This window comes from Acomys minous (genome assembly GCF_964271855.1).
Source record: "Acomys minous genome assembly, chromosome: 4".
Taxonomy (NCBI): Eukaryota; Metazoa; Chordata; class Mammalia; order Rodentia; family Muridae; genus Acomys; species Acomys minous.
Genome location: NC_140486.1, coordinates 4,551,123 through 4,576,482, shown reverse-complemented (window position 1 = coordinate 4,576,482; position 25,360 = coordinate 4,551,123). Strand labels below are relative to the sequence as shown.

General features: G+C 47.0%; 2 protein-coding genes and 1 pseudogene across 9 annotated transcripts in view; all 3 read right to left on the bottom strand.

Annotated features, from left to right (window-relative positions):
- Positions 1-1,343: 1,343 nt before the first annotated feature.
- LOC311595783 (uncharacterized protein) lies at positions 1,344-8,339 on the bottom strand (the record flags this gene model as incomplete). The annotated part of the gene is made up of 5 exons (XM_084778752.1): positions 1,344-3,162; positions 6,370-6,974; positions 7,036-7,297; positions 7,541-7,579; positions 8,214-8,339. 4 exons carry the CDS (start codon positions 8,337-8,339, stop codon positions 6,379-6,381), a joined length of 1,023 nt encoding a protein of 340 aa, XP_084634878.1. The 3' UTR covers positions 1,344-3,162; positions 6,370-6,378.
- A 603-nt stretch (positions 8,340-8,942) lies between these two features.
- LOC311595782 (histone H3.3A-like) lies at positions 8,943-11,467 on the bottom strand (annotated as a pseudogene). Its single transcript has 2 exons — positions 11,461-11,467; positions 8,943-11,336 (listed from the first exon to the last, which is right to left on the bottom strand). The product of its transcript is annotated as a histone H3.3A-like (transcript).
- A 10,396-nt stretch (positions 11,468-21,863) lies between these two features.
- CNDP1 (carnosine dipeptidase 1) overlaps positions 21,864-25,360 on the bottom strand; it is a 38,922-nt gene continuing 35,425 nt past the window's right edge. For 4 of the 7 annotated variants that reach the window (XM_084780287.1, XM_084780288.1, XM_084780289.1 and 1 more), the window contains 3 exons: positions 24,667-24,720; positions 23,564-23,711; positions 21,867-22,142 (listed from right to left, as the gene is read on the bottom strand). In XM_084780287.1, coding sequence (XP_084636413.1) covers positions 22,067-22,142; positions 23,564-23,711; positions 24,667-24,720 — 278 coding nt within the window. In that variant the 3' untranslated portion in view covers positions 21,867-22,066. Of the gene's footprint in view, positions 22,143-23,563; positions 23,712-24,666; positions 24,721-25,360 lie in introns of all 7 variants that reach the window. The other 3 variants (XM_084780291.1, XM_084780290.1, XM_084780285.1) reach the window with 3 other exon arrangements.

Sequence of the window (25,360 nt, the reverse complement as noted above, 5' to 3'; positions counted from 1 at the left end):
CCTTATAACCATGCCCACAGGCGAGCTGTGTGTGAGGCAGGGATAGTAATAAAATTTGCTACCTGAGGGTCACTATAAGGTAAAGTTGGTTATTTAGTGGCATATAATCTTGGCAATAACTTGCTCAGACCAGTGCCTGGAACAGAGCAAGTGTTCAGGAAGACTAACCGCCAGAATCAGCCAGACCAGTTTTCCTGACAGCACTTAGGAGTCAAGATCTGTCACACTTGAAGATCATGTCTCCGTCTCCAGCTGAGCTTTGTCATATAACCTAAACAGCGCCCACAGACACACATGTAAGTCAGAAATAACCTAAGACCTGGCCCGCGGATCACAGTTTAGGAAACACAATGTGTTACCTCTGGGTCTTTCCATCCCCCCCCCCCTTTGCTCTTCTTGGCTTTTTGGGTTTTGGTGTTCCCTTTTTAGTGTTGAGTAGGATCCAATGCCTTGCATATGGTAGACAAACAAAACCCAGAAAGCTACATGCCAAACTGAACTTCCTTTTCATTTAATTATGTCTGTATGCATAACATTAGTGCACCTTTGCTCTGCTTCTGAACTCTAGAATGTGGAGACACGGGAGAAACTCTATGCGGTCTTCTCCGTCTACTTTGCTCCCTCAGTGTTTACCTTACTTTAGTTTGACAGAGGTCTTCCCAAGATGCCTGTGTAACAAAGGTGTCAAGGTAGTGAAGTGTGGCTAGCCTCAAGCCTGTTACCACCCCTCAGCCTAGGGCTGCTGGGATTGCACATGTGTACGAACGAGCCTCACTAAGGCTTGCCTTTCATCCATGACTCCAGCAACTGTTTTCCTGGGCAATGTTTTTCAAATGTTACCATCAGCTGAGCTGGATGGCCCATGCCTTTAGCCCAGCCCTTGGGAAACAGGCAGAGGTCTCTGTGGGTTTGAGGTCAGTCTGATCTACATAGATGGTTCCAGGCCAGCCAGGGATACATAATAAGAGACAGTCTCAAAAAAAAAATTAAAATTAAAAAAGAGAGGGAGGGAGGGAGGAAGGAAGGAAGGAAGGAAGGAAGGAAGGAAGGGAAAGAGGGAGGGAAGAGAAAAGAAAAGAAAAGAAAAGAAAGGAAAAGAAAAGAAAGCAAAGCAAAACAAAACAAAAGCAAGCTTAATTCTGGGACACATCTTAGCACCACTGCTGTAAATAAAGACTAAGAGCAGGAACACGCACACTCGGGTGGAGGGGGCAGGATGTTTAGTTCAAGGTCAGTCTAGGCTATCTGACAAGATGCTATCTGCAAACCAACAAAGACTCAGCAGCATTAATGAGTCAAAGAATGCATACAGCTCCCATCACTATCAACTTAACACTCAGGGTATCTCTTTATAGCCTTGGCTGTCCTGGACTCGCCTTGTAGACCAGGCTGGCCTCGAACTCACAGAGATCCACCTGCCTCTGCCTCTTAAGTGCTGGGATTAAAGGCGTGCACCACCATGCCCAGCTCTGGTTATCCATTTTTCTATTAGTTTTTAAACTGGATGTGTGAGAGATAGAGAAAGAGGCGGAGGGAGAGAGGGAAGGGGGGAGAGGAGAGGAGGGAGACGGACAGAATAGGCATGTTTATGTAGAGGTCAGCGGGCCAATCCTGGAGGTCAGTTCTCGCCTTCCACCTTGTCGAGGCGGGTCGCCACTCTTTGTGTGGACTCCAGGCTAGCTAGCAAGCCTCCTCTGCTGCCCACCTCACTGTAGGAGTCCTGGTTGCGCAGTACCTGCCACCTCCCTAGGCCCAGTCTCCTATTATTGATTTGTGCTGCTTGTCCCTTCAGACAGCCTTTTACCAGTAATATGGACTGACACATTCAATTCGACTAACCTGCCTGCTCATTTCTGGATGGGTCTTCATGTACCGCCATCCATACTAATGCTGTCCATCACACTCATCTTTTCCCTTGTGACTTGTGCCTTTTTTGATTGACTCAAGAACCTCACTTAGTCATACAACTACTGACCTGGATTCCCTTCTAAACAATAAGAGATTCACCTTCAATAGTCAAGTCTTTTATTAGCCTGTACATGAGTGTTTCTAGTTTCATAAATTAGAGATGCATCCAATGATAAGTTCCTTTTTGCTAATGAGCACACATACATAGTTTTAAGTTATGAAAGCGCTGTGAGCCCGAGAAGGCTCTTGCCAATCTGGGCTGTTTCTGACCGCTGCATTTCCCAGGGCTCTGCTCGGCTCTCCTGACAGTCTCCTGGACTACCCTGGCCACCTTGAGGGGACCCCTCTACCCCGCAAGTTCCCTTCCCAACTCCTGTCATAAGCTGAACCTACCTCCTCCTGGCTCCACCATACCTTACAGCAATGTGTCTGATAACAAGGCTACGAACTCCCTGGGAGCAAAGTACCTACAATCACACATCTGGCCGGGCGTGGTGGCGCACGCCTTTAATCCCAGCACTTGGGAGGCAGAGGCAGGAGGATCGCTGTGAGTTCGAGGTCAGCCTGGTTTACAAAGCGAGTCCAGGACAATCAAGGATACACAGAGAAACCCTGTCTCAAAAAAAAAAAAATCACACATCTGGGGACTTAGAAGTTAAAGAGCTGTTAGAGGAGTGAATGCCAGTGTTATGGAAGTCGGTGTGCTGGCCGAGTGACTACAAAGAGGGTGTGCACTCATACTGCCGTGGCTGGAGGCGCCACCACGGAAGAGCTGCACAGCACTGCAGAAGCTGCTCACCTGAGTGCAACGTAATGGATAAAATGGAGTCCACAGCTCAGAGAATGTGTTAGAAACTAAATGAGATTATGAAAAGTGATTATACAAAGAGCTCAAACATTACTGTTGTTTTCCATTGAATTTCATGTTTATTACCTCTTATTACTCCTTAGTACCAAGTCCTTAGTATTTCAGAAACTTCCAATTTTCTGGGGTATACACAAGAGAGCCAAACTGTTAAAAAGTAACATTACATCCAGAAAATAGTCATGTACATAAAAGCAATAATGCTCAAAAGGAGAAATGAAACTTCCTGTCGGAGGCACTCTATCCATGCCAGCCTCTCCCCCAAAAGATTCCTCCTACAGAGCTACACGTGGGAAAGTTCTAGGTGTAACTACAGAACGCAGTAAGCCCCTTTATACTTCGATGTGGCCATCAACTTCTGTCTTCTTTGCAGCTACTTCTTGGTTATACTATAGGTAGTAACAAAGGATAAACAGTCAAACCGATTGGTTGGAACCATAATCTAATCACAATAGAGAGACAGTATAGTGCAGGGAATAATGGAAAGAACAAAAGCCACTTTTCACCAAAAGAAATCTTTAATATAGACAAAGGTATGTGTACACGTAAGATATAGGCTGTGTTACATTTCTGGACCGTTCCAGTTCTGACCTCCTGCTGCCCAGCTTAGTTTGAAGCTTGTAAACCTTTAGGAAGTACAGCCTGTTGAGCGTCACTAGGAGCAAGCCCATCAAGCCATACCTGCCCGACTCCAACCGTTCCCTCTGCTCCCAGGTCCGCAGCACATGCTCCCAAGCTCCACTTCCATGCAGCCCCCGCGCTCTCCATGAAGCTCTGGCCTACAGCATGAATCCCCACCATTTCTTTTTATTTGGTTGGGGATTTTGTTTTGTTTTGTTCCAAGGCAGCGTGTCTCTGTGTAGCCTTGGCAGTCCTAGACTCACTTTGTATACCAGGCTGGCCTGGAACTCACATGCTTATCACCGACCTTTCAGCAAACTTCTCCCCTGGGGGTCTTCTGTCAGGTATTTTGGTCACAGCTAATGCAAAAGTAACTAATACAAAAAAAAACAGGTACCAAAGAACTGAAGTAATTACTGTAAGTAATCCTGACCCTGCAGTGTGTAGGCTCTTGGACCTGGTTTGCAGGAGGAAGGTGGCAGAGTCCGGAAACATGAACTAAAGAGCTCTACAAGGTTCCACAGAGAATGACAGGCATTTTCCCTGGACCTTTAAAGAGCAAATGTTACCAGAGCTGTAGAGAGTAAAGGCCTGCAAAGGGCACCAAGGATCCTCTTAGGTTTAGACTGGAGGCTGTTCTTGTCATATTCTGGCAAACAACCTAGCTGTAGTTTGCCCATAATCTGAAAATCTGCGCAAGGCTCAATTCAAAAGTAATGAACTAATTTATATTTGGGGAAGAAAATCTCAAGACACCATAGTATACTTTTAACTAGTTTTACAGTAGACAAAAAGATAGTATGCCAATTTGAAAATACTTTGAAGAAGAACACCACCTTTCAGGCTGTGGACAAAACAAGAATACAAAAAGCTGTAATAATTAACGAGATCAATACCAAACATGCACTGTGATGATACAGAATTTGCCTCACAGGTAAGAGGCCAAGGAAGAAGTAGGAGGCGTGGCCTTGCTGGAGGGGTGTGTCGTTAGGGATGGGCTTTGTGGCTTCAAAACCTGTACCAGGACTGGTCTTCTTGTTGCACATGCTCTCCTGCTCGCTCACTACCTCCCTCCTCCTCCTCCTCCTCCTCCTCCTCCTCCTCCTCCTCCTCCTCCTCTTCCTCCTCTCTGCCTGGACCTTGCAGACGTCATGTGAGCGTGCCTGCCCACTGCCACCATGCTTCCAAGCACGGTGGTCACAGACTAACGCTCTGAAACTATAAATATAAATCAAACACTTTCTTTTATAAGCTGCCACAGTGTCTCTTCACAGCAAAGAACAGTAACGAGGCACTACCCTACCCAGAAGCTGCAATAACAGCTGCTGCTAAGGGCAGAGAGGTCAGGACTCCCTAAGCCACAGACTCCAGCACAGAGAGCTCAAGGCCCCGCTGCCTGCACAGGAGCCACACAGCAGCACACCCTGCAGCTGCCTGCACTCAACAACCTCAGCACTCTCACATGCTGACATCTACCCAGAAGCTATACAGACCAGACAGCACTAGAAATGCCGCTTCTCCTGCCTCTGCCGTTCTTAATAAGGTAAATTTACAAAGCAAGTCCAGCAAGCTACCTGTTACCAAGTCATGCTAAATTTTCTTACTTTGAAAGTTATCTATTTTGAAGGAATCCACTGTTGTTTATGAGAGCTGTGCAAAAGAAAATATACTCTCTCCACTCCCTAGAAACTAGGGTGGTGTGGCCAATCTGGATTTTGTTGTTGTTGTTATTGTTGTTGTTGTTTTGTTTTGTTTTTTGAGACAGGGTTTCTCTATGTAGCCTTGGCTGTCCTGGACTCAATTTGTAGCCCAGGCTGGCCTGAAACCCAGAGATCCACCTGCCTCTACCTCCCCAGCATGCGCCATCACACCCCATGCAAAGCATGTTTTTAAAAGAGAAAACTTTTTTAAAAAGATATAGGACTTTATTTCACTAGAATTCTCCTCCAATAAGAATTTGGGAATTCTAATTTAGGAAAACTGTCCCTTGACAAAGTTCATACCTACAAACACTTGCCACCAAACTCAAATGCTGTTTCCTCCAAGGCTCCAACACCCGACCAGACAAGCTGGTGTGGATTCTTCTGTATTTGCAGAGCTCTGTTCTAGCACTTACAAGACAACACATTTACTGAAATGGCTGTCTCCTAAACCAGATCTCAAAATCACCTGCGCAAATGTTACTTTTCCAGCACCTAGCGTGATGGCCTGCAACAAACAGGAACTGCTGTTTCTGAAGTGAAGAGTCGTAGCTTTAGTATCATCCAAACCAGCTCTCTGTGCTACCCTGTAACTTTTCTACAAATCTAAATATTAAAAAAAAAAAAAAACCTTAATTATTTTAATGGAACCAGTCTTCGGTGTTGTAATTACTACACCTATCTCACAGAGCTTGGTGTGTGCCAACAGGTATAATGTTATTTGTAACAAGGCTTAGTACTTTTGAACGTGGATATGAATTTCGTTCAAGTTACCTAATGGGTGTTTGTACATTGGGAGTAACTGCTGCTATACAAGGCTGCCGTTCTTTATGAACTGTGCAGAGTATGTCCAACTGTCAGCAGGTCTTCCAATATTTCCTAGTCAGTGTTTCTGTTTCCAAACGGGCTAACACCCCACTAATTAGGTATATACTGAGACTAGCCCAAGTCACCATTTGATATGACCGCCCATTACGTAAGAAATCAGAGTGGGCCTGGTAAGGTGGCGCACGTCTGTAATCCCAGCACTCGGGAGGCAGAGGCAGGAAATCTCTGCGTCCCAGACCAGATTGGTTTTCAAAACGAGTCCAGGTCAGCCAAGGCTACACAGAAAAACCTTGTCTCAAAAAGAAAAAAATGAAAGAAGAGGGGTGTGGGTGGGTGTGGGTGGGTGTTGGTGTGTTTCACAGTTTCCAATTCTACCGAGATGCGCCCCCCCCCCGCCCCCATTCCACTAACTCGTCGATGTAAACGGGCCTCAAAACCTAACACAACCAACAGGGGTCAGCAGCTGCTGTTCCCAACGCCCAGCACACTGAGCATCAGACAGAAGGCCGGCCGCGCCATCCGATGCTCCCGAGGACGCCAACAGTAAGCGGGAGAAGGGGCGAGCTGCGCAGCGCCGGGCTGGCCGGCGTCCACCGCGGCAGCGGCCCGGGCCTCCCTTTCCGTCGCGGGCTCCCCGTTACCAGCATGGCGTAACGTAAGAAGCGCGAGCGGCGGCGGACCAGGCCGGGGACGCGGCTGCCCAGAAGCGCGCTCCCCCGGGGCGAAGAGCGGAACGGCGGCGCGACGTCGGAGCCGAGGGGGCCGCGCGGAGGCTCGGAGCGGGGCTGTCAGACCCGGCGCGAGGCCGCGGGCGCCGCCCGGCAGCGGGACGTGCGCCGCCGACTGGCGAGGGCGTGGGTCCCGGCGTGCGGCGGGGCGGCGTCGGGCCCCGGCCGGGAGGGGCGGAGGCGGGGGAGGGGGCGGGAGCGCGGCCGGCCCGCGGGCCCCCCGACGCCGCGCCACCCGCCCGAGCCGCCGGCCGCCGCCCCGCGGACCCCGCGCCCACGCCGGGCCGTCCCCGCCCCCAGACCCCCCGCCCGGCCGGGGAATAACTCACCTGTTTAGCGGGGAAATCGCTCCTGCTCGGCCCTCTGACTGACTCCTCCGGCTCACCGTCTTCCCTCTGGGAGGAAGAGGCGGGACTTCCCGTTTCTCCGTGCTCCCACTTCCGGCGGTTCCCAGGGCGACTACGCTGGACGGAGCGCAGAACACCATAACCGAAAAGCAGAGAATTTGCAATCGCCTCGGTTAAAAACACAGATTCGCGTTCCTCTTGTTTTCCTCGAATGGCCGGCGGCTCGGCGTGTCGACTTGTTTTCAGTTCGTCAGTACTTTCCGGAAGTTCCTGCGAGAGAAGCAGGAAGTTCCACCCTCCCTATTGGAAGGGGAAACGGAAAGCCTAGAGAGTCAATCTGTAAGGGCAGAAGTGGTAGGGCTTAGCGACGGCCACGTCTTCTAGGGAGGACTGTCTGTCTTCCCGAGGATGCTCGGCCGGACCCTCCCCGCAGCACCCCGCTCCCTGTCTCCATCTCTCGAACCCGAGGGCGGTGCCGGGAAGGCAGGGGCGGGGCCTGCGCAAGGGCCTTCCTCTACCTGAGGTCCCCGAAGGAGTCAGTACCTCCGCTGTTGTCAGCCGACGGCTGTCATTGGCAGAGTGCTACCCCGGATAAAGGAAAAAGACAGTCCTTCGACGCCAGAATGGGCTCTCCCACGTGTGGGCCCCAGGGAGCCGCGAATCTAGTGGATTCCTGAGAATAATCTAGTTAAATTGCCCTTGTGATTCGCGTATCCACGGTAGGGAGTTGCTCCAGAAGAGTCAAGGATTCCATAGCTGGTAAAAGTGGAACATAACTCTTTACTCGAGAGTCCGTCTTTTCTAGTCTATAACGCTGACTCACATCTCATGACCAAAGTTGTCACACTTGTCTGCTCTGAGAAAGTACAGTGGGCTGCTTAAGATGTGGCGCTCAAGTGACCCCTGGCGCTTTAATTTCCACATTGCCTACAGTTAGTAGAAGTGGGAACTGGACGGGTACATAAAGTAATAATAAGGGAAGGAGCAGGCGCACACCTTTAATCCCAGCACTCGAGAGGCAGAAGCAGGCGGCCTCTGATCTACAGGGTGAGTTCCAGAACAGCCAGGGCTACACAGCGAAACCGTGTCTCCAAAAACAAGTGAATAAATAAAATACGAAAGAAAGGGAGTGGATGTTGGGCAGGAAGCTGTATTACCCTTGTCACCGTAAGAAAATGCCTGAACACCTAATAAACTTCAAGGCCCCTCCCCTTACATGTCTCAAGAGTTCCACAACCTCCTCCAAGCACTTCCGCCAGCCTGTGAAGAGGTGACCCAGCACACTCCGGCCATAACGAGAGTCGATAATTAAGTCACCACAACAACATAGGATTGAATTCATCTTTATGCCTATGTGATCTTCATATATTCCATCGGGGAGGTAAAATTAAATGCAGGGAAAGTGACAACCAGCATTATCTGATTATTTAAGATTCAGAGACGTAAGTCAGGCAGTGGTGGCCCGCATGCTTTTGATCCCTTCACTTGCGGGGCAGAGACAGACAGAGCATACCAGCAGCTCAGAGGTAGAGAAGGTGTGGGAGGCCCTGAATTTGATCCCAGCACCACACATATAGGAAAGCCAGAATGCAGTATACCGCTGTCCTCAGCACTAGGAGACCCCAGTTACCTATAGTACACATTTCCTGGGCAGAAACTTCAATGTCCACAGAAAGGACTACACGGATCAGCTATACGTAGCTAGAAGCCCTGGTGGGCCAACTTCAAGTTACTCTTTCCTCTTTAAAAGCTGAGGGTTTTAGCCGGGTGGTGGTGGCACAGGCCTTTAATCCCAGCACTTGGGAGGCAGAGGCAGGCAGATCGCTGTGAGTTCGAGGCCAGCCTGGTCTACATAGTGAGTCCAGGACAGTCAAGGCTACACAGAGAAGCCCTGTCTCGAAAAACCAAAAAAAAAAAAAAAAAAAGCTTTTGGTTGGTTGCTTTGGTTTTTTGAGACAGGGTTTCTCTGTGTTATCTTGGCTGTCCTAGACTCTCTAGACCGGGCTGGCCTCAAACTCACAGAGATCCGCCTGCCTCTGCCTCCCAAATGCTGGAATTAAGGGTGTGGGCCACCACTGCCTGGCTGAAAAAGTTGAGATTTTTTAAAACATTAAAATGAGGGGAAAGGTTGCATGGCCCAGAGACCCAGATTAGTGCACCTCTCAGCCTCATCGAGTAACTCTGACTTGAAAAACAAACACCCACACAAAAGAAATGTCCAACCTAAATGGAAGACCTATAACATGCTTGAAAAGGGTTAGAGGTGAGGCCTTGTGGGGAAAGTGTGCCACTGGGCTAGGCTTTGAGGTCTCAGCAGCCCAGGGCAGGCCCAGGCTGTCCTGCTGGTGCAGAGCCCTGAGCTACTTCTCTGAAAGTTAACCCTATTAAAGGCTTCCTTTTACAAGAGTTTCCAACTGTTTTCTGAACACAGAAGGGGAGTTGTACATGTGAGCTCACAGCAGTCATGACAGTGTGCACATGACCTGTGCAGGCCCAAGCCAAACAAAACTCCAGCTTGAAGAGACGGGGTGGACGCCCAGTCAACCTAGTCTGAAGGTGCTATTGGTAATTGATAGTAGATGGGAGAAAGAATCTGTTTTATTTAGTTGTTGATGATGATGATGTCAGTAGAAAATTTGCTTATAGCTGGGTACAGTGGCACATGCCTATAATCCCAGAACTCAGGAAGCAGAGGCAGGAGCATCTCTCTGAGTTTGAGGCCAGCCTGATCTACAAAGTGAGTCCAGGACAGCCAAGGCCACACAGAGAAGCCCTATGTCAAAAAAAATTTTTTTTAATTAAAAAAATCAAAAACAAAATGGTGGCATTGTCCAGAAAAAGTTTAGCAGGTTTACTTATACTTGGTATGAAGTCAAACTGTTGAAATATGTTCACTGAATTCATGGGAATATTTTGATTGCATTAATGTTTTTTGTTGTTGTTGTTGTTTTCAGTTTTTTGAGACAGGGTCTTTCTGTGTTATCTTGGCTGTCCTGGACTCACTTTGTAGACCAGGCTGGCCTCGAATTCACAGAGATCCACCTCTAGGAGACAGAGGCAAGCAAATCTGATTTCAAGGCCAGCATAGCACAGAGCAAGTTTGGGGGCCGGGCCAGAAGCTGAGGTCCAGGCATCATGCCACAAATCTCTAGTCCCCAAAAATAAAGATAAAGATAGTTCATAGAAGGAAGCACCCATGTTTGAAAATGATTGAGTCTAATTGAGTGGCAGAAAACGTGGTGAATCAGAGAAGATTTGACCAATAGGATTTGCCCAACTCTCATGAGGAGAAGAAAGGGAAGCTACTTACGGGGCAATGCAGAAAGAGAAAAACAGTTTACCAGGAGAGTTTTTCAGAGAGAGGTTGAATTTGAGAACAAACTAGACACAGGTGAAGACAGACCGAACCATAGAACGAGAAAGAGCCAGAAATTTAGAAAAGATTGCTGGAGTTAACTTGAGGCCAAGCAGAGCGATTCAGAGGCTGAAAGAAAAGCCAGGCTGAGTAAGTCAGCTGGGAGAGGGGTCTGAGCTACAACAGCTGAGTTGAACCAGCCAGCCCAGAGCTCAGTAGGAACAAGTCAGGGTGAGCTTAAGCAGTTAAGTCTTACAGGCTGAAAACACTCTAGGCCTAGATTAGATTGTACAGAGGCTAGAAGCTTCCAGGACTAGGCCTAGGTTAGCAGATGGAGGCAGTAAGCCTCTGAGACAAAAACTGAAATAGGTGAATAAAAGTACCTTTTACAAATACCTGATTTCTGTCCCCTATTTTTTGAACTGCAATCCTGTATTTAGGTACCTTTTGATCCCATGGGAAAAATATCTAACATTCAGAACTACTGATAACAGGCAGAAGAGGAAAAAAAAGTTTTTTGAGAATGAAATGTTTCCTCTCATAGTGGGCTCTTAAGTATGGGCTCTGCATGAGCCTCATGCTAGCTGGATGTCTCTTGGCATAACTGTTACACGTTTGGCATGGATAGCACACAGGTTGGTATCTTTAAAAAAAGAAAAGCCACCCACATAGGCCTCACTTGCCTCTTGAAAAGCGCCAATAGCTGCACTCTGGACGCGGAGATCTGTTCTGAAGCCCTGAGTAATTTCTTGCAGCAGGCTGGAAGGGGAGCTTGCGAATGAGAAAAAAAGTTCAGTGGACTTCTGGTAGCATCTTGTTTCACAGAGTTCCGCAGTACCAGGCCTGTAACGTGAGGTTTCTTCACTCCTCCAGCAGAGGGCGCACTCCTGCGAACAGCTTTTGCAGCCAGTGGTTTCCTAGGTGCTTTACCACCGGTGCATTTGCCCGCAGTAGGCTTTGTAGGAGCCACGGTAAGGGCACCTCCTTACTCACCGCCCCGCCCCCCTTCTCCTTCGGCTGCTACAGTAAAGACATTCTCATTGCTGCAAAGAAAACTGTCAGTCGCTTGTGGTGACAACATACCTGACCGAGGTAACTTAAGTAGTACTCGCCATAGTTTTTAGAGTATTAGTACTTTCAAAAGACTATTACATCATGGGAGTGACATGAGGCAGCTGGTCACATCGTGCCCTCAGCCAGGAAGCTGAGAGAAATAAATGCTGGTCCAGCTTTCTCCTTATATTCTGTCCAAGGCCCGGACCCATAGGAGGTGCATTCACATACAGGCGGGACCTTCCCTCTTTAGATGAAACCTTCCAGGAAACACCCTCATAGACAGACCCAAAGGCGTGTTTCTCTGCTGATTCTAAACGCAGTTAGGCTTTAATGAAAACCACAGCACCACTCCTTGTCAAGATAAAAACACAGCACTTTAAGTCATAGCATTACAACCCTGACGCCTAAAGTCTTGTTGCATCTTGTAATGCAAAGTTCATGTATTCCGTCCCTAGCAGCATGCTACTTGGCATCTCAGCGTTGCTCAAAGCCCGAAGTCTGTGCGGACACAGTGGCGCATGTGTTTAAGGCCAGCCTGTTCTATTCTATATAGTGAGTTCCAGGCCAGCCAAATCTACCTAGTAAGACCCTGTCTCAAAAAAAAAAAAAAAAAAAAAAAATCAATCTTCTTCTAAGACTCAAAATACACTTAACTAGCCGGGCATGGTGGCACACGCCTTAAATCCCAGCACTCAGGAGGCAGAGGCAGGCGGATCAATGTGAGTTCAAGGCCAGCCTGGTCTACAAAGCCAGTCTAGGACAGCCAAAGCTACACAGAGAAACCTTGTCTCGAAAAACCAAAAATAAATAAATAAATAAATAAATAAAACACTTAAATAAGAGCCTCAGGAAGTAAACACACAAGTTGCAGACTTTAATATACAAAGCAAAGAATAAACATTCTTCTTTTGGGGCACGGTTTCCCTGTGTAGCCTGGGCTGTCCTGGGACTCACAGAGTGCCTGCCTCTGCCTTCCAAGCGCTGGGAGCAAGTGCATGAGCCACCATACCCACCTTAGAATAAACCTTCCTAAATACGAATCTGAGAAAGTAACATGTGTCTGAAACAAAAGGACTCTGGATATTTTTAAATTATTTTGTGTAGGTATGTAAGTGTGCATATGTGTGCATTTCTATCTGTGTACACACCTGTGCTCAAGTACATGTGTATATGTGTGAAAGTACATACATAAGCCCAAGGTTGCCTTTTTTTTTTTTCAGTTTTTCAAGACAGGGTTTCTCTGTGTAGCCTTGACTGTCCTGAACTCACTTTGTAGATCAGGCTGGCCTCGAACTCACAGCGATCCACCCGCCTCTGCCTCCCACACCCGGCTACAATTAGCAGAAGTCTTGACTATGATCCCTTAGGAACGTTCTACCCTGAGCCTTGGGAGAAAAGAGCTTGGCTCCAAGTTCTACCTTAAAAGGCAACATGATATGATACAACACATGATATATGACATGATATTGATATAATATATCAAAATAGCATGATAACATAACATGGTATAATATGATATAACAAGGTATCACACTATAATATAACAACAATATAGTCCAACATAATATAATATAACAATGTAATATAGCATAAGATAACATGGTATAATATGACACAACATTGTTACAATACAAGATAGAAGCCACTCCAGCACCAATGTCAGTGAGGTACTGATGGCTTATTAGAATGCCACACCCCAAAACTGACCGTGACTAGGGACACAATGGACTTAGGAGCCAAGCTGTGACATTGGTCTGCTTCTAAGGCGGACTTTTTATAAGAAATACGGTAACCAGGTACAAGCAGGTAACCAGGTGAGAAGCAAGGGCGAGAGCAGCAGCACATCATTTGGGGTAGCTGAACACAAGAAGAATCAGTTTTGTTCTGAGCGCAATGTTCAGGTAGCTAGACAAAGCATTTTAAACTGGTTGGCCAGAATTTAGGGTAGGTGAGGTCTTGGGGGCTTTCCAGCTCTCTGAGAGGAATGAACATAGTCTTTTCTGTTGTTGTTTGTTTTTTTTTGTTTTGTTTTTAGAGACATGGTTTTTTTGTTTTGGTTTTGGTTTTGTCTTTGGTTTTTGGTTTTTCAAGACAGGGTTTCTCTGTGTAGCCTTGGCTGTCCTGGACTCACTTTGTAGACCAGGCTGGCCTTGAACTCACAGCGATCCGCCTGCCCCTGCCTCCCTGAGTGCTAGGATCAAAGGCCTGTGCCACCACGCCCAGGTGGATGTTGCGGTCTTAACTCTAATAGAACATCTCTAACGCAAGCACAACATGCATTTATCACCTATTGTTTTATTCTAAGCAGCAAACATGGAACCTTCCTGGTTTCAGGCACGCAGGGCCTGAGAACTTGAAGTTAATTTTATCTTATACTCTAAGTGGAGCTTGGAGTCAAAATGGTTTCTGCTACGCCAAGAGCTGGTGTTAACAGGAGCTACAGTCCTGCTCGGAACTAAAATAGATCTCAACAGAGGGGCTATAGAGTTCAGGCAGGTTACAACAAAATGATATACTATAACATGATGTACTATAATAAACATGATGTAATACACTATAACATGATGTACTATAATAAACATGATGTAATATAATATAACATGATGTAATACACTATAACATGATGTAATACACTATAACATGATGTACTATAATAAACATGATGTAATATAATATAACATGAGGTAATACACTATAACATGATGTAATATGATATAACATGAGGTAATACACTATAACATGATGTAATACACTATAACTTGATGTAATACACTATAACATGATATAATACACTATAACATGATGTAATACACTATAACATGATGTAATACACTATAACTTGATGTAATACACTATAACATGATATAATACACTATAACATGAGGTAATACACTATAACATGAGGTAATACACTATAACATGAGGTAATACACTATAACATGATGTACTATAATAAACATGATGTAATACAGTACAATGTAATACAGTACAGCACAGAGCCTCCTAGGCCGCTCTCCTACACCAATCACCGCTAAACAGTACTGGGTTTCTTCCCTTCTACTTCATACTTTCTAATGTAGTTGCATGGATGCCCATGTGATTCCTGAAGACGGCAGTGCTCAGACCTGCCTGAACATAGACTGAGCAAAGCCACTGGGTAAAGCTATGAGCTGAAGTTCCCCTCAGAGGATAAGCCACACCCTCACCAAGCATTTCACAAGGCTGATAAGAACCTGAATGATTGGGGTGAGTTGGAATGTTGCAGCTCCAGAGCCAAGTTATCTTGGGCTACGTTGTCCTGCCAAATAACCATCCACTGTCTACCACTGTTTGGCCTAACAGCCTTGTGATTCATAGGTTAAATCCCTCTGGCAAGTACAAACAGACCCCTCCCTTCCACCAACCCAAAGGCTAAAGCGTGCTATCCGATAACACCGGGAGCGACAGGAGAGCTCTCCCTACGTTGCCACTTGATGTTTCCACCAACGCATTCAGAACATACATCGACTTATAACTCTATCTTGTTATTATAAAAGCTCCATGCCAGGCATGGTGGTGTGCGCCTTTAATCCCAGCACTTGGGAGGCAGAGGCAGGCAGATCACTGCAAGTTACAGGCCAGCCTGGTCTACAAAGTGAGTACAGGATGGCCAAGGCTACACAGAGAGACCCTGTCTCAACCCCCCAACCCCAAAAAGAAAGGAAAACAAAATGAAAAGAAAAGAAAGCTTCATGAAGGCCAGGCATGGTGGCCCACATCTTTTATCTCAGCACTCAGGAGACAGAGGCAGGTAGACTTCTCCACATTCAGGGCCAGCCTGGGCTACATAGCAAGTTCCAGGCTAGCCAGCTGTTACTACTTTGGAACTTGGTGTTTGGGGAAACCTATATCTGTGTTCTCTGCGCATGGCCACTCCTATTTGACGTCAGAGTAACGTATCTCCTGGGAGATAGGTGAGAGCTGTTCCTTTCTTACCATTGACTTACAGTATGCGGGTTTTCCTGAGGATCTGTATTCACGCCTGATTCCAAAAGCAAAGACAGAGCAAAGAAACTGTCCCTCCTAAGTCCATCTTTTGTGAACTAAGGTGTTTGTTGGGGTTATAACAGGGCCTGGCTGACTCAGCCAGCAGGAGCACTGAAAAGCCCCACTCCACCACTGGGACTGACTCACCAAAGCTATGGCCCTAGAGGACCCTGGGAAGATTGCAGGCCATTCATTCCACTGCTGAAGACTGTCCTCCTCAGGCATGTGGAGCACACCCAGAATCCCAGGGTTTGGTGAGGCAAGGGCGGGCTCTGTGGGTGTCCAGCCATCCTGGTCTACAGAGTTAGAGCCTGTCTCAAATGAAACGGTCTTTACAACATGCACAGTGCAGGGAGTAAGTGTCAGCGGAGCGCTCATTCATGAATGAGACCGCTGTCATGTGCCCCTGACACCGAGGGTCAAAGATTATCAAAGAAAAAAGGGAGGGAAACGATTCTAAAAGCCAGAGGTTGGGAAGGACTGGGCTGAAACGGTGTTTTATTGGCATGCAGGTAGCTGCTCTGAAGAACTCACAGCAGCTATAGTTGGCAGCCAGCATTCTACCATGGAGGAAAAGGGGCCTCATGAACCCCCACCCCTAACTTAGGAGTTCTGGATAACTTGTGGGTTCTCAAGGAAAGAGAGCCAGCTGCGGTGGTGGCACACGCCTGTAATCCCAGCACCCGGGAGCAGAGGCAGGTGGATCTCTCTGAGTTCGAGGCCAGCCTGGTCTACAAAGTGAATCCAGGATAGCCAAGGCGACAAAGATAAACCCTGTCTTGGAAAAAACAAAAACAAAAAACAAAAACAAAAACAAAAAAAGAGTCAGATGTTCGTTTGTTTTTGTTTTTTTTAATTTTTTTTTTTTTAATTTTTGGTTTTTCAAGACAGGGTCTCTCTGTGTTAGCCTTGGCTGTCCTGGACTCGATTTGTAGACCAGGCTGGTCTTGAACTCACAGCGATCCTCCTGCCTCTGCCTCCCGAGTGCTGGGATTAAAGGCGTGCGCCACCATGCCTGGCAAAATGTGTATCCCAGGCTGACCTCGAACTCCAGATCCTACTGCCTCTGCCTCATTCAGCAAATCCTACTGGCCTGCGCCACCAGAACAGGTTTGTTTTTTGTTTTCTTTTTTAAGTCACAGCTCCTAATAGCTCCACCACAGGCCAGGGCATGGCCTCACAGCCAGGAGTATATGAGCAGCACAGATTGGTCTTACTCGTTACGAAGCAAAGAGGACATGACATTGAGAGAGTGACGAGGTGTGAGTAGACCTGAGAGGAGGGGACGGACAAGGACACATTATATGGACTACTCACAGCATTGATAACCGCACTGGAAAGATCGCCACTCCCTGAGATTGGTTATCGCTTACGTACCCCTGAGGTGCTTCATGAGGCCCCCTCCCTCCTTACAGGGATTTATTTGAACATTTGTGTGTAGCCAGGCACAGTAGTGCACGCCTGTAATCCCAGCACTCAGGGAGGCAAAGGCACGTGGATTTCTCTGAGTCTGAGGCCAGTCTTATCTACAAAGGGAGTCCAGGACAGCCAGAGCTGTTACACATAGAAATCCTGTCTTGGAAAAACCAAAAATAAAAAATAAGAATAAATGTGTGTGTGTGTGTGTGTGTTCTTGCATGTGTGCCACGGCACATGTATGGGGAGGTCAGAGGACAACTTGTAGAAGACTCTCTCCTTCCACCCTGTGGGTCCAGGGCATCAGACCAGGCTTGTGGACCAGCACCTTTACCCAATGAGCCATGTTTCCGGGCCCTGGAGAGAATTCACTAAACCCAGTCTAGTGAGGTCACCATGGAGATGATCACTCCCACTCTCACTAAAGACAGCGTGTCCAACCGGAAGAAAACTGTCACGTAACACATGTGTTCCCCTGATGAGCACTAGAGAGCTGCAGTGGTGGTGGTGGTGGTGATGATGGAGGTAGTGGGATGGTGGTGCTGATGGTGGTGGAGGTGGTGGAGGTGGAGGAAGTGATGGAGGTGGTGGAGGTGGAGGTGGTGCTGATGGTGATGATGGTGGAGGTGGTGGTGGTGGAGGTGGTGATGGTGGTGATGATGGTGGTGACTTGCGTTGTTTTAACAAACAGTTGTTCAGTCAGTATTTTCACTCCACACTTTGTTTCTTTTGCTACGGTAAGCAACTAAGCCCCGTTTATTTCCTCCATCCTACGCTGGAAGGACAAGCCTGCCTCACACTGTGATGAAGGCAGGGTACCGGAATCTAGTGTTCCCCTGTGTGGCCCTCCTTTCCAGACCCTCACTCCCTATTTTTACCAACTGAAAGATTCCAGATCTTAGCCTTCTGGTTCTGAAAGTGGGGTGTAGACAGACTTTAAATAGTGCCGTTTATTTGATAATCATAATTTACAATTTGAGAGGGAGGTTGGTCATTCCTGGTGACTAATTTCACAGTGCCATCTAATGTTCAAGTTCCCTGTCACAGCTTTGGTGTTACAGCCAAATGCCTACTTACAATACCAGTGCCAATATGTATGTTAAACACCCACACTAGAATTTTAAATCTTAGCTCCTTCTGAATATGTTTTGGTGAATTTCAGTGTGGGAGGTGAGATAATTTAAAACTTCATATTTTCTACTATGGTGAAAGGCATAATTTCCTTGACATGTTTTTCCCCGTCTAGAACAAGGAATTACACTACCATAGTGTTTTAAAATAAGATTTGTCGACATAATGGCTTTTTTTCCCTCTTCACTTCTACCCAAACTAAAATAGTTCAGGAACATTTATTTACTTATCCTAACTGTTAAGAAATTATAGTCATTACATCTACCATCGCTTCCCTTATCAACCACACAGGGGGAGAAAGCATCATTTCATCAGCGCTGGAAACTTCTTGTGTTTCAAAACGTCCTTGTACTTTACCCGTCAGCAAGGCTTTGGAGCTGAGCAGGGCACAAAACGCCCTCAGCCTAGCCTCTGCCCCTCAGGGCCTCACAAGGCTTTCTTCCTCATCACAAGAGGAAGTCGCCTGTCTTCTTTGCTAGGGAATCTACAATATTCAACATGGATGGGCAGACGTGGGCAAAGGGCAAAACAAACAAGTGGAGGCCTTTAGCCTGAGGTGTAGTTTCATCTTATGAGAGGCAGCGGCATTAGAGAGCAACAAGTTAGGGCTGCAGAGATGGCTCAGAGCACTGGCTGCTCTCTCCAAGGACCTGGTTCAACTCCCAGCACCCATGTGGCAGGTCACAGCTGTTTGTAACTCCAATTCCAGGGGATCCAACACCTTCACACAGACATTTATGCAGGTAAAACACCAATGCACATAAAAAATAAATGAAAAAAAAGTCAACAAGTCATGCGACAACTAACCACAGACATACTAACATAAAGGCAAGTATTTACATTGTTTTACACAGTCAAGATCTAAAATTAACTTAATTCCTTATTAGCCATTACACATTCAAAGTAGTCAAACCTAAATATATATATAAAATACTATTTAAGGCTGGGTGGTGGTGGTGCATGCCTTTAATCCCAGTGCTTGAGAGGCAGAGGCAGGTGGATCGCTGTGGAGTTCAAGCCCAGCCTGGTCTACAAAGTGAGTCCAGGACAGCCAAGGCTGTCTGAAAACCTGTCTCAAACCTGTTTGAACCCCAGTCTCAAAATAAATAAGTAAATAGATAGATAGATACTATTTAAAATTTTATCATTTGCCTCTGGAGAGCTGGCTGTCTAGTTTTACTCATCTTGCAAAGGACAGTTCAGATCCCAGCACCCACAGGCAGCTCAGCTGGTTTTGTGAACTCCAGCTCCAGAGGATCAGATGCCCTCTGCCTGCAAGGGTGTTCATGAACGTACAAGACACACACAGACACATAAATAATAAGTCTTTAAAACACATGTTCACACTGAATTCACTTCCTACTGGACACCTAAAGTCGTGCAGTGTCTCACGGGACCTGCGGGACCTGTGGGGATGAGCGCAAGTGAGAACACTATTGTTTAGCCTCTCACTGATTGGCTAGAGCAGCTGGCCAGCAAACGCCCGGAATGTGACAACCAGCTCCGTCTCCAGTGCTGGGCTATCAGTGCTTGCCACTGCATCCAACTGCATTGTGGGTGTTGGGAATCCAAACCCAGGTCCTCATGTTGCCCACAGTCAGTGTCTCAGCCACTCATCTTTAATGTGATGCAGCAATTTTGAAAAGTGACATTTCAATAGCTAACAGATGGAAGAAAGATGAAGGAAAACTTGTGATGGATTGTTTTTATTGGGGATTATGAGAGAAGCATTTAAAATAAGGCTTCAAAGTCTTTTCTATTAATGTTATTTAAATATTGAATTTCTAAAGACTGGTTTATTTATATACACTCGATAATTTAAAAAAAAAATTAACTTTTGTAGTGTTTGCACCATCAAGCCCAATCAAGGCAAACAAGATGGTTAACTAAAGTGATTAATGAATGCAGATGTAGCTGAGAGCTTTGAATGTCTTGGTGGTGTCAGAGCTGATTAGCTCCCCATCTAACACTGCGCTAGTAAAACCTTGGAGCAACCCACATATAGTCATTGAGTAAACTTTCAGTGGGGCGGGAGAAGTCCTATCCGGGTGGATTCCGCTGGGAGGATGGTGGGGACACATGTGTCAGGGAGGGGGCTTTGCTGATGGGTACACATGTGTCAGGGAGGGGCTTTGCTGATGGGTACACATGTGTCAGGGAGGGGCTTTGCTGATGGGTACACATGTGTCAGGGAGGGGCTTTGCTGATGGGTACACATGTGTCAGGGAGGGGCTTTACGGTGGGTACACATGTGTCAGGGAGGGGCTTTGCTGATGGGTACACATGTGTCAGGGAGGGGCTTTGCTAATGGGTACACATGTGTCAGGGAGGGGGCTTTGCTGATGGGGACACATGTGTCAGGGAGGGGGCTTTGCTAATGGGGACACATGTGTCAGGGAGGGGCTTTGCTGATGGGTACACATGTGTCAGGGAGGGGCTTTGCTGATGGGTACACATGTGTCAGGGAGGGGCTTTGCTGATGGGTACACATGTGTCAGGGAGGGGCTTTGCGGTGGGTACACATGTGTCAGGGAGGGGCTTTGCTGATGGGTACACATGTGTCAGGGAGGGGGCTTTGCTGATGGGGACACATGTGTCAGGGAGGGGGCTTTGCTGATGGGTACACATGTGTCAGGGAGGGGGCTTTGCTGATGGGTACACATGTGTCAGGGAGGGGGCTTTGCTGATGGGGACACATGTGTCAGGGAGGGGGCTTTGCTGATGGGGACATATGTGTCAGGGAGGGGGCTTTGCTGATGGGGACACATGTGTCAGGGAGGGGGCTTTGCTGATGGGGACACATGTGTCAGGGAGGGGGCTTTGCTGATGGGGACACATGTGTCAGGGAGGGGCTTTGCTGATGGGTACACATGTGTCAGGGAGGGGGCTTTGCGGTGGGGACACATGTGTCAGGGAGGGGGCTTTGCTGATGGGGACACATGTGTCAGGGAGGGGGCTTTGCTGATGGGGACACATGTGTCAGGGAGGGGCTTTGCTGATGGGGACACATGTGTCAGGGAGGGGCTTTGCTGATGGGGACACATGTGTCAGGGAGGGGCTTTGCTGATGGGTAGGAAGAGTCGAGGGCGGAGGGGCTGAGCAGGTGGCATCAGTCATGGTGAGGATGAAGAAGTTTGGAATTAAATAAAAACTCATCTTTGCGCAAGGATTCCAAATCTTGTGAGGGTATGAATATTGCTCATTTCACTTCAGAATGTTCAAGAAACTGGAGAGAACCAGTGAAGGGGAGGCATGCCCTAGGAGCTCTTCTAAAAATGAACCTTCAGGGCAGTAACTGCAGCCAGTGGTGCATGCCGCCACTCTCCTTATGAAGGGAACAGGGGTGAAGGTGATTCAGGTCCTAAGAGACTGGGTGCAAGGATCGGCCACCATAGTTGACAGAGCCCTGAAAGCCTGAGCCAGTGGGACAGAAAGGGAGACTCTGACTGACCAGTGATGTCCCCCCTATGCTGAATCTGGTCCCAGCCTGCTGCACTGGGCTCAGGGAAGTGAAGTGTGGGAAGCCGCGCTCACATTCGCCATTACAAGATGGCGCTGACATCCTGTGTCCCATGCTGATAAACAACTAATCTGCGCATGTGCGAAGGGATTTTCCACTTGTTGTGCTCTGCCTCTCCCGTGGCGTCATCTCGCCCGATGAGCAACAGCCAATCAGGGACTGACACATCCTAAGCGGAGGACAGTTTCCTATATAAGGGATGGGTTTCTGCTGTTTGGGGTCTCCATTTTACTTGCTGTAAGCTTATGCTCTCCCTCTCAAGATGCATTAAAGCTTTACTGCAGAAGGATCCTGTTTGTGTGTGCAGTGTCGTTCTTGCTGGCGAGACGGTAACGCTAGCCACAGTGAAGGTGTGGGCAGCTATGACTTTAGGAAGGTAAGAGACAGAGGGAATGCTAAACCATTTCCAATGTCCATGCCTTTCAAAGGTTTTATTGTTGGTCCAAATATCCCAGGACATTTTAAATGGGAAGGAACAAATACTTCACTGGATCCACATTTTCTGAATTTTTTTCCAACTCCAGGGTCTGATGGCATAGATTTGTCACAACACACTGGAAGGCACCTATTGGTGTGAATGTTGCTTTGACAACTCCAAGAAAAAGGCAGCGAATAATTTGGACCCCTGTATGTAGTTCCACCTAACAAAAACAAAAACAAGAAAACACATTTTCACTCACATGAGAAGGAAAGTATTCAGCCATGTCCACAGAAAAGTTGTATGTGTTATAAATCCAATTGATCTGAAGTACTTAATGTGCTTCTGAGATTCTAGGATCAAGTCACTGGGAAAATCCAAAAAAAAAAAAAAAAAAGACTTTGTTATTAAGAAGACATACAGATCTGGGCGTGGTGGCGCATGCCTTTAATCCCAGCACTCTAGAGGCAGAGGCAGGTGGATCACTGTGAGTTCAAGGCTAGCCTGGTCTACAAAGCCAGTCCAAGACAGCCAAGATAACATAGAGAAACTCTTGTCTCAAAAAAACAAAACAAACAAGATATCCAGATGTGGTTTCAAATGACCTAATCCCAGCATTGGGAAAACAGTGGCAAAAGGATCATTGCAGCCTCAAAGCCAGAGATATCCCCAGGCCAGCCAGAGGTCCAGAGTGAGATGCCTCGATCAGGACAGCAATCAGAAGGAGGAAGAGGAGGAAGAGGGAGGGGGAAATGTCGGGGGAGGGAGAGAAAAAGGAGGAGGAAGATAAGGAAGAGGAGACAATCCTGGACTCAACCCCAAAGGCTCACTCTCTGTGTGCTTTGCTGTGCTCCTGCCTTACCCTCCTTGGGTCCTAGGATTCCTGCCCCATCTGGCTTTCTTTGGTTTCTCACGATTGACATGACAGAGATTGGAGACTCAAACGTTCCTGCTTGTCGCTGGTTTGGAGGCTTATATAATCTGTGGATATGTTCATGTCAAGCTGGTGAACTTGCAGGGGAAGAAGCAGCAGAGCCCCTTTCTGGCCTCCATCAGGACCATCTCCTGCTCCTCATCACTTCTTCTCTCTCCTCAGCTCTAGCCCTGCCTTATGAAGACACACAAGGAAGGTGGTGGTCTTGGACCAGGCTTAACTTAAGGATTTGGGAGATAAGTGTCGAGGAATGTCTTGAGTGGATGTAACAACTGTCAATAAAGCACTGTTTAGCCAATCAGCTGGGCAGAATGACAGGAAGTGGAAAGTGGGACTTCCTGGAGAGGGAGGCAGAGCCAAGAATTGACAGTTGACAAGGAGAGAGGAAGTTGACAGGGAAGGAGGAAGAAGCCTCCGAGGATCAGATTGGCAAGTGCTTGGGATATATGTATGTTCTGAGGTTTAGAGTAGTTTGTTTTACTTTATAAGTAGATTAGAATCAGTTTAGATTCTTCCCAGCATAGTGCTTGCAGCTTTAAAGTATGTTTCAGACTCTGCCTCGGTTATTGGCTTCCTAAGTCGAACCGATACAATGTATTGTAACAATATGCAACAGGTCTTTACGCCACCAGGTCTGTTTTTGCCCAGGTTCACACAAGGCTAGGGCATAGGGTGGCATCGCGCCCTCCACCTTCACAGGGTCAGCTCACCTGTTCATCTTCTCGTTCTGAGAGTGCTCTCCATCATCCACGGACCCCAGCGGGAGCATCATCACACTCTTTTGTGTGATATCCTGGAATATTTTAGCAATTGGAATGGTTGACCCATCCTGGATCATATCAGGATCGACTCCAAACACTGAAACACAGGGAAGGAATGCACTAGAATAAATCATGACAGGACTACAAGTAGAGTAATGTGTGCTTTTCCTTATTCCTTTGGAGTCTTGTCATGTAGCCCAAGGTGCCATGGAATTCACTATACAGCCTTGGCTTCTGTCAAACGAAAAATCTCTTGCCTCCCAGGTGCTAGACTTAAAAATGTATGTAAGAAGCCAAGGGTATTGTCACTTGCCTGTAATCCCAGCAGAAGTAGGCACATCACTGTGAGTTTGAGGCTACCCTGGTCTACAAAGCAAGTCCAGGATAGCCAAGGCTACACAGAGAAACCTTGTCTCAAAGGGGAAAAAAGGATGTGAACATACTTGGATTAAAATTTTAATTTTGAATCAAGGTGAAAAAAAATAGACTTTAGAGAAATTGTACTAACCCTACTTTCTTCCTATAAATATCTAATGTAACTATTATGCAACAACCAGGAATCTAAAACTAAGAGACATTGGTACATATTTCCTTTTCTCTTTTTCTTTGATTTTTTTCTTGTTTGGTTTTTCGAGATAGGGTGTCTCTCTGTAGCCTTGGCTGTCTTGGAACTAGCTCTGTAGACCAGGCTGGACTTGAACTCACAGAGATCCATCTGCCTCTGTTTCTGGAGTGCAGGGATTAAAAGAGTGAACCAGAACTGCCTGGTTTAACAGAGATACATTTTATCTACTAATGTTGTAAGAATTTTCCTGGGAAAAAATGAACAAACATTTATTTACTCCAGCCAAGGCACCAACACAACAAAGAAAAACAGTCTCACTCAAGTCCAGCTTTGTGTCCCAATGAGTTCAATTGGTATTAGATACAAGAGCAGAGGCAACTTGCAGGTAGCTACACACACACACACACACACACACACACACACACACACACACACACACACACAAGTCTCCTTACACCAGGAATTGTTAACCATTATATCTACTCACGGCCTCCTGCATCCACTGTGAAGATCTTCTTGTGGCCTTCTGCTGCAATTCCTCCTTTTACAAAGAGATGTTATTCTCCCTAACACAGAAAGGGCCTTCTGCTAGTGGTTATAGATGCTCTGACTTCAAGAGAGAAACTACTGTGTCCGGCATAGGGGGCAAAGTCCCCTAACAAATAACGGCACTCCAGACTTTAGTAATAATGTATTCATCTTTCCATCTTTCTTCCCCACCTCCCCTCTGAGACAGGGTTTCTCTGTGTATCCCTGGCAGTTCTGGAACTTGCTTTGTAGACCAGGCTGGCCTCGAACTCACAGAGCTCCATCTGCCTCTGCCTCTGCCTCTGCCTCCAGAGTGCTGCGATTACAGGTGTGCACCACCATGCCCAGCCTTTCTCCTTTCCTTTCTTCTGTTCTTGGATCTGATTGAGACCCCACCCAGTCTCGTATTGTTGCTTCTCCTTAATCCCTTCTATTCCTCGGGATCTTCTTGTCCTCGACACCCCTGCCCCTCCTACAGGGGACCACTCAGCTGCTTCACAAAGTGTCCTCATGTCGATGTGGTGTCACAGTCTCCCATAGTTGGAAAATGTTGTGCGTATTTTGCAAAGATTCAAAAGGATATGTGCACATCTCTGTTCTGGTTTCACTTCTGTTGTGATAAAGCCCTTGACAGTGACAATTTAAGGGAGACA